The sequence below is a fragment of the Onychostruthus taczanowskii genome, unplaced genomic scaffold (genome assembly GCF_017590055.1).
Source record: "Onychostruthus taczanowskii isolate IOZ18803 unplaced genomic scaffold, ASM1759005v1 scaffold63, whole genome shotgun sequence".
NCBI classification, from domain to species: Eukaryota; Metazoa; Chordata; class Aves; order Passeriformes; family Passeridae; genus Onychostruthus; species Onychostruthus taczanowskii.
In genome coordinates, this window is record NW_024504012.1 from 1,578,430 (window position 1) to 1,590,686 (window position 12,257).

Sequence of the window (12,257 nt, forward strand, 5' to 3'; positions counted from 1 at the left end):
ACCAGAATGCATACATTGGACTTTTTAAATTCCAAACAGAAACTGAATTTCTTTTTAGACTGAGGGTTTTCTGTCTGGGAGGGAGCAGTGGGGGAAGTGCCCTGTCCTTAGGGTAGGTACATGGCAGGAAAACTTGTAGTACATACAGCAAGTGGCCTGATAGAAAGAGTTCATGCTTGAGAAGGACTAAAAAAGTGGGAATATAGCCCAGGTCCAATGAGAACTTTGATACAGAAATGTGGAGAGGAGCTTAATGCAGTGGTCTTAACTGGAACTAGAAGTTCTTAAGTTATAAGTTTTTGTGAAAAGAGGGTAATCCGTGTGTCCTCATAGAAAAGAGAAAAAATCAGGAAATATTTTTGAATTTCATTTCATTAAGCTTCTTCATATTCCTCAAAGAAGCAGCACACAGAAATGTAGTTCTGAGTTGTTTGAATATAACATTTCTGACCCGGCAGACCTCCCCGAGAGAGGGGTAAAACCTCTTTATATGAAGCTGTGTGGTAATAATTTTAGGGTTTTGAAGTACTTAATTGTTAACAAGTCCAACTTCTCAACACCCATGAGAGCTAAAATATTTTTACACTTTGCTGTTGGAGACTCCCCAGGCAAGGTCTTTTCTATACATGCAAAACTCCCGTGGCTGTGAAGGGCTGGGGAAGTGTCTTCCAGCAGCCATTTCACTGTGTTAATTGGAAAATTATCATGCACCGCTTTTAAAAGATGGTTTTGCCTTGTACAGCTCTTCAAATGGTTGAGAATTGGGAAATATAAATGTGATCTATTAAAAACATACCTTTTCCACTCGTATTCTAGAACTGTTATCTAGGATCTAGGGCAAACAGAAACAGAACCTCCATTCAGCTCACCCTGTGCAATGATGAAATGCTTTATTATGTAAATGAACTTGGTAGAGATAGCACTTCTGGAAAGAGAGAAAATACCAAGTTTCCCTATCTCTACATAATCAGAATGCTTATTTAAATGATAAGTAAGGACAAGTTCATAATTTTGTATTGTACATGTAATTATTTTTATTTTTTTAAAGTCTGTGCAGCTGGCAGCTCCAAAACCAGAAAAGTTATGGTTGGCGTGCTTCATGTAACAAGTTGATTTGCACACTTATAATTTTTGGTTTGAATATTAAAGCATTAAACCACATTTGGGAGAGGGAAGCTCTCCAAGAATTTGTATTGGCTGGGTTAAGGAGCTGGAGTGAGAAAAGTTAGTGCATTGTATCTCTGTCTCTCAGAAACCAAAGTAGGGGCTTTGTTTATTGGGGTTCAGGTTCCCCTTGAGATGGTCAAGGCAGAAGTTTTTTGTTGCTGTTAGAGTTGAGCAATGGCACATAACATAAATCTCAAATTATTTTTGAAGCTTTGTCATTTCAAGTGCTATTAATTAGACTGCCAGCCTTTCAGTCTGCTTTATTTACTTACTTAGCAGTGAGTGAGCACATTTTAAAAGAATAAAAATTCAGTCATTAGACTCATAAATACGAGCAAGTTAATGTTTCAAAAAATCTGTTTTGTTAAATTTAGTTTTAGATTCTAATTTGAGTTTCTGTCATATCTACAAATTCAAATGGCTTTTTAGCAATCAGCTTAGATATTCAGCTCTCAGTGGCTTGGTTCATTTGAATTATGAGCAATTTACTAAGCCCTGGGAACTTGTAATGGAAATTTCAAGCTCCCTAAGGAAGGAACTGCAGTGAGGGATGTTTCTTGATCTAGTGCTTCTGTGATACAGTGTTACTTAAGGTTTTAATAAAAGCAAAGATGTGTCAACCAAGCAAGGAAAAAAACCTATCAGCCTAGTATCAGCATGGTACTAAAAGAAAGAGGTTTCTCTGTTAAAAGTTCCAGAGGTTTTTTTTAATTGTCAGACTTTAAAAAATGTTATAATGTACTTAATAGCAATTTCAGATATATTTAATAATGACCACTAATCCTGAACCCTGACACTTGTGTGTGTTTTCGGTGTTAAAATGTCCTTTTAAATATCCCTGTTTAAAATTTTGATATATGAATTTGGGTGTGAAGTTCTAATACTACTTTTTATTTCATAAGTATTTTGTGTTGATCTTGTCTTAAAGTAGTAACTTGTTTAGGAGTCACTAGTGAAGCAAGTCAAATTTAGCTAAGGCAGTTCAGGCTGATGAAGGGGATGGATTCTGGAGGGCTAGCAAGAAAGACAACATTTATCTTTAAGTCTTCTCTCTTCAGTGTGAACAAATAATCAGTTTCCTGGCTTTTTTTTTTTTTTTGCTGTTATTACAATCTTGTTTTAGTGAAGAGAATTTGCTGTGGAATGTTAATAACTGTTGAAATGCCCGAGTCTTCTGTAAGGATCTTTTAACGTGCCTTCTGTTTGAATTTTATTGAACTGCCCATTCTTTTCATTTCATCTTCCCAAACCCAACCAATTTTACTGTTAATTTGCTTTACTGAGAAGCATAATGATGCACCCACTGAGCCACGTATTCACCAAAAACAACGCGTTTCTGAGGAAGCTTGATAAACTTAAGTACTCAGATGGGAGGCTGGAGATGGAGTTCAGTGGCTGCTCTTCCAGGCCTGGGTTCCTCACTTTCCAGCCACTCTCCTCGCAGGCTGAGCTGTGCCTGGGGTTGTTGTGATCCAAGGGCAGGACCCAGCCCTTGTTGACCCTCATGCCACTGGCCATCGATCCCACCTGTCCAGATGCCCCTGCAGGCTTCCTGCTCTCCAGCACATCCACATTGCAGCCCCACAAGGGGTGTCTGGGGGAAAGAGCAGCCAACAGAGCAGAGACCACATTTATCTTTAAGTCTTCTCTCTTCAGTGTGAACAAATAATCAGTTTCCTGGCTTTTTTTTTTTATTTTGCTGTTATTACAATCTTGTTTTAGTGAAGAGAATTTGCTGTGGAATGTTAATAACTATTGAAATGCCCGAGTCTTCTGTAAGGATCTTTTAATGTGCCTTCTGTTTGAATTTTATTGAACTGCCCATTCTTTTCATTTCATCTTCCCAAACCCAACCAATTTTGCTGTTAATTTGCTTTACTGAGAAGCATAATGATGCACCCACTGAGCCACGTATTCACCAAAAACAACGCGTTTCTGAGGAAGCTTGATAAACTTAAGTACTCAGATGGGAGGCTGGAGATGGAGTTCAGTGGCTGCTCTTCCAGGCCTGGGTTCCTCACTTTCCTGCCACTCTCCTCGCAGGCTGAGCTGTGCCTGGGGTTGTTGTGATCCAAGGGCAGGACCCAGCCCTTGTTGACCCTCATGCCACTGGCCATCGATCCCACCTGTCCAGATGCCCCTGCAGGCTTCCTGCTCTCCAGCACATCCACATTGCAGCCCCACAAGGGGTGTCTGGGGGAAAGAGCAGCCAACAGAGCAGAGACCAGGACAGAGAGCGTGTGAAAGTGGAACATGTAAAGGGCTTGTTATTTCTGTGGTGTTGTACTGCACAATACCAGATGATTGTGTCAGGGTGTTGGTTACAGACAAATTATATTTATCAATTTTTTATGTTTATCACTGATTGTCAGAATTCCTATCTAAAAATGTGTTTAGAGGTGAAGATGTGTTACCACATATAGATTGGGTTGTCCTTGCAAAACACATCTTGCCTCATTAGAGCAGGTACATCTCTGTAGTTGCTGACTTTCTCCTAGAGCATCCCAGTTAAAATTCTCCTGCAAGGTTGGCTTTCTCTGAGGAGCTGAGCCACCATCCACGGTGGCATCCATGCAAGTTGTGAAAGTCACAAAGCTGTCAGTGTGTACCTTGGAGTGTATATATGGGGCACTGCTGTTTTCAAGGAAATGGGAATAAAGCCATGCAGCTGACAGCTGAAGGAACAGAACAAGGTCCCTGGGTTCATTATTAAAAGAAAATTTGTGATACCTAACTCGGATGGCACTGGTCTTTCTGGGCTGCCTTTGAAAGAAATGGGTTTTTTTTCCTAGATGTATAGGCTGTCAGCAATCCTAAAATGTGCAGGGTTAATAAATATAAAATAAGGTTCTGTGAATATATTTCAAAATGCAAAACCTGGTCTTTGACTTTATTCTTTTCAAAGCTAAGCAGGCATCCCAGAATGAAAATGCACTTATTGACTCTGCCTTGCTGGAAAAGAGATGACTGTGTTGAATTTTAACTGTTGCTGAGCAACTGAACAATTGCTTTGCTTTGTTACTCCAATATTGTTCAAGTATTGATTGAAAAGCTGTAGGGATGTTTCAGTAGAATTGTGTAGCTGGACTAACATTCAGAGTTTGGAGAGAAGCTACCCTTGAGCAACTGCAGTCAGTTCCTTGTCTTTTGGGGGAGGCTCTTCTATTGTGTTTCTGAGTTCAAGCTCTTACTTGCCTGTGTAACTGCAGGACTATGCTCCTGAGAATAATTTCTCATAATTTGTTTATTATTTGTGCATGTAAAGCTGGGAGTGCGTTTTTCTTCGGTTCTGCAGGATGACCCTGTGGTAGATGTTGAAACCTCTGAAATTAGGTATTAAATGAAAGCCAAATAAGAAAAGGAAACGGAACAAATGCAGTTCTTAAGCAGCACAGCACCTAAATGGAATGCAAGGGTTAAGGTTAGGGTTGCAATGCAAGATTGGAATGCAAGGATTAGGGTTAATTTTGATCTTAACTTCTGTTTTTTTGAAATTTTTATTGCAGGGTCAAATAACACTAATGGATGTGCCTGTATTTAAAGCAATTCAGCCAGAGGTAAGTATTTCATTAGCTTTGTTTTTCAGTTTAAATAAGAAAAGTGATGCCAGAGTATAAATTCTGGAATTTCCAAGTACGTCTATAAATCTTAATTTTTTTCCCAATCCATACATTTCTGAAGCAGATGGTTTTTAAACAGAAAAATATCTGGAGCTAAAAGCCTGTTCAGGGACTGATATTGGTATTTAATTCAGCTTGTGCTAGAGATGAAGCATGTGGGATTTAGTGTTTCTGAATGACAAACATCCTGATTTGGTAATTCTGATCATAATGTTTTAGGTTTGAGCTACTGATACGTGTTTTAATACTTCATCCTGTCCCATGTTTCTATAACTGCTTCACTTCTCCTTTGGCAAAATGAAAATGGTTGTAGTGGCATTCAAGATGTGTGTGATCTGTTGGGATAATACTTTGATGATTTGTGTTCTCTCATTTGTTTTTATGTAATGCCATATTCCTTTCAGATTTTAGCTGACTTGAGCTCATTTCAGCATCTTCACAGTGACTATAATAAATGATGAATTTGTTTCTCCTCATTTCTGTATCATCAGCATTTTCCTGTGGGCATTGTCATGCACTTTGAGGGTTTATTTTTCAGTTTATTGTGCATTTTATCAGTACTGTGAAAGTCTTTCTCAGGTCATCAGTCACTTCAGTCCATCATAAACTATTTCACTGGCAGCAGGTTTGTTACGTCACTCTTGTGACTGCTGAAGAATATTGTGCTTCAAGTGCAGAAACCAGCTCAATCCCTTGGCTGTGATTATTGATTTCATCATTTGTGTTACCTGGGAATTTTTTTAAGGCTGCTGTTTGATCTGTACTTGAAGGTGTCATGATTCAGCTTCATAGTATTTCAGCCAGGTATTTCCCAGCACTTGTGGATCTGTGTGTGATTTTTGGTTCATTTCTTAGTTTGTTGGTTTGGGTTTTTGGAGTTTTTTGTTGATTTAATCCTTCAGAGAGTTTTCCATTTGATCTGTTTTGAACCTACATCACAGCAGTACTTAACATTAGCAGAAGTAGTACACAGACATGCATATGAGGAAAACATTTAAAAGAGATAAAAGGGCAAAATGCTTTAAAGCTTTGGAGAGGAGCTTTAAAAAAAGAGCGATCCTACTGGAAGATCAGGATAAACATATTCTGCCAGTTAAAGGCACTCCAAGGCTATTCGGAAAAAATACGAGTGTAGGCAGATATACCTGCAAAGTAATTATTTATAAGAAATCTGCATAAGAATAAGAACAAATCAATAAGAAAAATTGGTGTGATGCCTTCACTGGGAAATACCCATGAGGAAGGGTGGCTGTTTGTCTCTTTGGAGTGTTTGCACACAAAGAGCTGAAGGCTCTGGCAGTGTGCAGGTGTTACCTGTGCATCAGTGCTCCTGCACTGTACTCACAGACTGGTGGCTCATGTGTATCTAAACTGTGTTCATCCCCTGAGGAAAAGGGCTGTAAACATCAGCTCTCACATCAGAAAAGGCTAAGCCCAATTAAAATGCTTTTCTCTTGGATTGCAGAAGGGAATATCAGACATGGAAGGCTTAATTTACCTCAAGGCATCTTGACAGCAGGTTAATGAAGTGGTGTAGATTTCTGAGCTTCCACCAAGCTTCTACCAGCCTGAGCCATAGCCATGTCTGGATTCAACTTGTAAATCTTTATCCATCCCTTGGCATGTACACTCAAGTATTGTGGAGTTTGTAATTAGAAAACAAAACACTATTGAGCTGATTTCACCTGTATAAAAGGGTTCCTAAACTGAGTCTTCAATGGGTGACTGAAAGGCATTGATAGAATTGGGGTTTTTCATTCTAAGTATTGATACTGAATTTCACAGCTCTCATCTGTGTGTATGGTGGGAGATGATGAGCAATGTTTTTCCCCAGTGTGCCATGATTTAAAAACAGGGTGTTTATTGCAATTTGAAATTCACCAGCAAATCTTTGTTACATGGGTTGTGAATCGCCCTTTTCCTTCCCAAACTGCAGAATGGTATCTGAATGAAATTTTTTAGCCTTAAATGTGTGTTCATTTATTTTCTCAAATAAGGTTTCTGATTGATGTACTCAGAGATGCTTAATTCTTTTAATTGCTGGAGATGAATTTTCATTTTTAGGCTGTATGAGCCATATTCTTTTAGTGTCTTTAAAATTGTGTTGCACCTTCCTCATTGTGTAAAAGTATTTATTAAATTATTACAGGTGGCTTTTTTAAAATAGAAAGTAATACCAGAATTTCATCTTGATTATCTTAACAAAAAAAAAAAAAAAAAAAAAAAAAAACCACTTTCCAAACCAATATGTAGTAGTTTTTCTTTTAACATCAAAATCAGTGAGCATGCTCACAGCACACTTACATATTTTAGCAGTCTTTTGCCTCTATCTGTAGCAAGTAAATATAATTATTTCTGTGTATATTCAAATTTCTTAGCAATATTGCAGTTTCACACGTGTGCTCAGGTTCCTGCATGTTGCCCACTACAACTCACCATTTCATGCTTGAAATGAAAAAACAGACTGGAAGTTTAATGTTGCCTACAGAATCTGGGATTAAGTGAAGTGGTGGATCCCTTTACATTTGAGATGAGCCAGAAGCAGGGACTTGAACCATTACCATGGTTAGATACTCTTTAGTGACACAATCCTCTGCCTGAGCTGAATGCAGGCTGTGTCACTCCTGGATTCTGGAAAACACCTTCCTTCTTCATTAAAAACACCTGCAAGTTACTTCTGAGAAAGGAGAAGGAATTCCTGATTGTTTGTAAATTAATAGTTAGTGGGCTGCAGTATAAAAAATAAAGATTATAAAGAACACACTTCTCTGACATAAACATCTGTCTGTATGAAAGCAGCCAATTTGCATTTTAATTTTTAGGAGGAAAAAAAATTACAGAGTTCCCCCAGTCAGTCATAAGATTTCCTTCTCTTCCCTGGGAATTGCAAGTGGTATGTTGGTTTTTGTTCTCTCTCTCTTGTAGTGGTTGTGGCTTTCTAGAGAGCAGTGACTGCAAAGCTCTGCTTTACTGTAAAAGAAGGGAGTTTTAGACTTGCTTGGCTGTGCTGCTGGTAGTTGTGTTAACATTAAATAGCAGCCACATGACCCCTTGCAGAACACATCAGCTTGCTTTTTTTGGAAAATATGATCACTTGCTTTACATGTTTTAGTACATCATCCAAAATTATTTGCCCATGTGTTCATATTGAAAATCTCTACTGGGTTATTGTCTTTAACCTCTTCGTCCCCTCTGCTTCACCAGACTATGCAGTGAAAAAAAAAAAAAATCACTTACTGAGTAGTATTAATCTCTGCTTACTCTGAAGTGGTAGAAGGCTTCCACTATTAATCCCTGCTTCTTCTCTCCTCTTTTTGAAACTTTCCCTTTGACCTAAATAAAGGTTTCTGTGAGAAACATGATTTTGTTCTTTGCGGTGTAGTACAGGTTATAATTTAAATGTTCCCACAGTATTTTGTTAAGGAAAATAAAATGCTATGTATTCAAAACCAGAATGAGTTACAGAGAAAGTTCAGTTTTTGTATTCTTGATCCTATGTCTTTCAGTTGTTCAGATCAGTTTAAATGTACCACCTTAAGTAAGAAATTGGTGGTTGTAGTGATGTAGCTCCTGTTCCTGAGCTGACGGGCAGAGTAAGGAAATAATCCTGGGGAATACTTCAGGTTTGAAACTTCTGGTGGAAAAAGTAGAATCCTAGAGGAAGATCAAGAAATAGAGTAAGAAATAGACAGCACAGCCTATTTAGCAGAGAAGTGAGTATTTTTATAGAAGGATAAGAGTGGTTTCTCAGTTCCAGTGTGGTGTGTGAGTGTTTTATTGCCATCATGAGTGCAGTCAGATGTGTCCTTGTTGGGACTGTATGGCACCACTCCAGGCCAAATCCAGGGAGGGCAAACACCTTGGTGGCTGCTCTTCTGCTGGTGGCATCTTGGGGCAGTGCCAAAGGCAGAGAGTGGACACAGACAAGTTCTGGCAAGGGGCAGGAGGGTTCTGAGCAGGGGTCCCCTGAGGCAGAAAGGTCACCTGGGAGACCTGACAGGCAAAGGGAAACCACTCTTCTTTTAGTTTGAAGATGAGAGAAAAGAAAGTTGGCTGCCCAAGGGAGAGGGGTCTTGAAAGTGTGATGAGGAAGTGTTTCCTACATTTCCTGAAGGGAGGGGGAAATGCTTTTGGAACTCTCAAAGCTCTGCCTCTCCTGTGTCTGTCCCTGAACAGTGGTGTGGATGCCACCCTAGGCTGTTGAAGAATCCGAACTGATGGCACAGGTCCTGAATGCCTGTGTGCCTCTACACCTCTGGAAAAAGCTTTGGATGTGTGTCTTCCCAGGCAGGAGCAGAACCTTTTGTTTTGCAGTTGCCACTGATGTCTGTACCCTGTGGGCCCTTAGATGTGCAGGGCCAGGGCAATGGGAAGCTTCTGTCTAGAATCATTATGGGTTTTTCAGTCTGTGACAAGAACTGCAATTGAGGGACATGGCCTGAATTTTTAAGAAATTCCCATATTTTCCCTGAACCTGAGGTGATAACTGTTTCCCACTGCTAAGGAAGGGTTATCAGATGCCAGTGAATGAATTCCCTGGTGTCCCTCCAAGTGCAGAGCTGTGATTCCAGTGGAAAGTAGAGATGCTGAGGGATAGAGAATTTAATCAAGAGTCTCTTGAATGGCTCCCTTCTCCAGTAGCCTGCTCTCCTCTGGAACAGGAGTAATTCAGGGCTGTGTGGTTGTCTCATGGATACTCATTGAAGTGGAGGTGTAAGGACAGGGGCACGTGCTTTCCTGTGTTGAGCATGCCAGATTTTCCAGGGTAGATTTAGGTGATACAACTTTCTAGTGAAATTTGAAGGAATAGCCCTAAATACAAAGCCAGAAATTCTGCATTCTTTCCAGTGCCTGACCAAGAATCTCTGGGTCTTCTCTAACAAATACCAGCACACAAACTTCAAGTGGAAGAATTCAGGGTCCCTCTTACCTGGCATGAGATTCTTTAGTAGTTTTGGGACATTGGTTGGAAAGATCCTAAGAAGTTTCTGATTTTAAAAAGTAAAAAAATTAGAACTGAGACTATCCAGATACCAAATTCTTTTAAATTATGTCTTAAATGGCACAATTATTGGTTACATGTTGAGTCATCTTATCTAAGTTATGTGGTAGTTGGATGTGTAGTGTGAATGTGGCTTCAGTGAAGAGTTTTCAGCATGGTAATAAAACTGAGAGCACTTCAGAGTGGATGATCTGGAAGGAAGACATGAATAAGTAAAAAGGAAGGGCTGTAATTTGCTATTATGCCACTTGAATAATTAAGCTGTGTCTATTTTGATTATTTTTCTTGACACTACTGTGGAACAGGTTGTGTGCTGAATGCTGTCTTTGCATCTATTCATGTGCTGTTCTATACAAATGGAAGAGCTCATTTTGGTACATTTAGTTATTTATGATTTTAATGAAAACTTCATTGTTGAAATTAAGTGATAGTAAATAACAAGATGATGCAGTTTCCTAAAATAGGCTCCTTTGGAAGGGAAAACTGAAAATAGTTTTTCTTTTGTTGTTACTGCAAATGGTGACACTTTTTTGATATTTCTTTAATGCAACGTGCCAAGTTAAAAACATGTCTTAGATTGAGTTAACTAGGTGTATCATCTCTTTAAATAGCTTCAGTAAGTGATTAAAAACAAAAGGACATTTGGCTCTCTAGCTCAGATTCATGTTTGAAGCAGGATCTTCTGTGGTAACAAAATAAGAAAAGCTCTAATTCAGCAAAAGATTAATTGTAATAATCAGTAACTCAGCACAATTCAGAAATTACATTTGTGGAATCTCAATTTTCAGCCAGAATCAGAACAAGTGTAACTCTGTTACTTCAATGTGATGTTGCTCTGTTATTTTAAAACTTACAAGATTTGTGTTCTATATGCCTTTGGCTCTGAACATGTGTTATGCACTAAATTAAAGAAGTGAATTTTCATCCTTGTTCTCCCAGGAGCTGGCAAGCTGTGGCTGGAATAAAAAAGAGAAATACAGTTCTGCACCCAATGCTGTTGCTTTCACCAGAAGATTCAATCATGTGAGTTATTTTTTTCCAGCATTATTACACGTACACATTTTAGAAAGTCTGTGGGATTAAGTGTTCTGGCACATCACTTTTATTTTGGATCACAGCTGATTACTTGACAACTTAAGGAACTCCTTTTAGCAAATACTTTATCTGTAGGATATGCAGAAAGACCAAACCAGTGTTGAAGAAATATTCTGTTTTAAATAGCAGCAATTGATGAAAAGTACACATTTTCTGCAGAACTGCTGGCTGTCTTTTATATCAAGACAGAATCATAATTACAGGTTAAAGGCTTGCCATACAGGATTTCTGGACTAGTAATTAGATATAATTTCCTTCTGTGTTAGTTGAGTGTCTTATGCTTCACATAGATATTTTTGTCCCTAGAAATAGAAGCCTCTTGTTAGCATAGGTACCTTTTTAGGGTGATTCTAGGGAAACTTTTAAAAATTCCAACAATTTTTCTCTAAAAAACTTGTTCTTTAACTCTCTATTTCACATAATTTTTAGGTAGTATATTTGAGATTTATGGTTTTTTTACTCAACAATTTCTCTGTATAAAATCAACTCTTAAAAGAAGAACAGAATTCTCCCTTTCTTCACAATTAAAGCTGGAGGAGTCCAGCTGTGGAGTTATCCAGTCATGTCTCAAAACTGTGATGCTCTTTTTAAGTAATGCCATATTTTCTCTTTCAGATAAAGTAATTCTGTTACTCTCATCCTGTAAATGTTTAATAATGTCTCAAACTTAGAAGCTGTCTTGCAGAATTAACCTCTGTGCCCAGTCTCAGACTTACAGAGATCTTTGTTAATCATCTGAAACTCAGACCAAACCTCTAAATTTCTTAGGGTTTTTTTCTTATCAGTTCCTGTGTACTTTCTCATTTTTCATGACTGCTCTCACTGAGGATATGATAAAATCCTATTATTTTTCACTGACAACACTTAGACTATTTCTTAACCTACTGAGTGAAATGCTTGTCTGGCTTTGGGTTTTGGACACTTGCCTGATTCTGCAGTGGACTGAAGAGAAAATGTTACACTGCAAACTTTCTGTGACTGTGCCATCATTGAGATCCGGGGGGGGTTTGGTCAAGAATTTGGGAATTTTTTTGTGGGTTGTTTGTTTGTTTTGGTTTGTTTTTTGATTGGGGTTTGTTTGTTTGTTTTGATGGGTATTTTGTTGTTGTTATTGTTTTTTGCTGTTTTGTTTTGTTGTTGCTGTTCTGCATTTAGTTGAAATTTTTGTGATCTAGCTTTTGAAGTTGCTCCTGTTAGAACGTATAGGCTGCTATAAAACATTCATGATTTTGACAGTAATCTCACTGATTCCAACATTTGCTGCCTTGCTTTTTCATGGAAGCTGACTCTTCAAAGAAATGTTTAGTTTTGCTGAATATTGTGAAATGTTTTTGTGGTAAAAACCATGTGAGGCAGTGTAACTCATCAAGAAC

The 12,257-nt window shown here is 38.4% G+C and overlaps 1 protein-coding gene across 8 annotated transcripts in view; it reads left to right on the forward strand.

The window, feature by feature from the left end:
- The window catches only part of RALGPS2 (Ral GEF with PH domain and SH3 binding motif 2), a 112,241-nt gene that overhangs the window by 30,205 nt on the left and 69,779 nt on the right, over positions 1-12,257 (forward strand). For all 8 annotated transcript variants that reach the window (XR_005953810.1, XR_005953812.1, XR_005953811.1 and 5 more), the window contains exons 4-5: positions 4,674-4,724; positions 10,729-10,812. Coding sequence is in view for 5 of the 8 variants with exons in the window: in XM_041420025.1 (XP_041275959.1) it covers positions 4,674-4,724; positions 10,729-10,812 (135 nt within the window). In the remaining 3 variants the exon portion in view is untranslated. The remainder of the gene's footprint in view (positions 1-4,673; positions 4,725-10,728; positions 10,813-12,257) is intronic.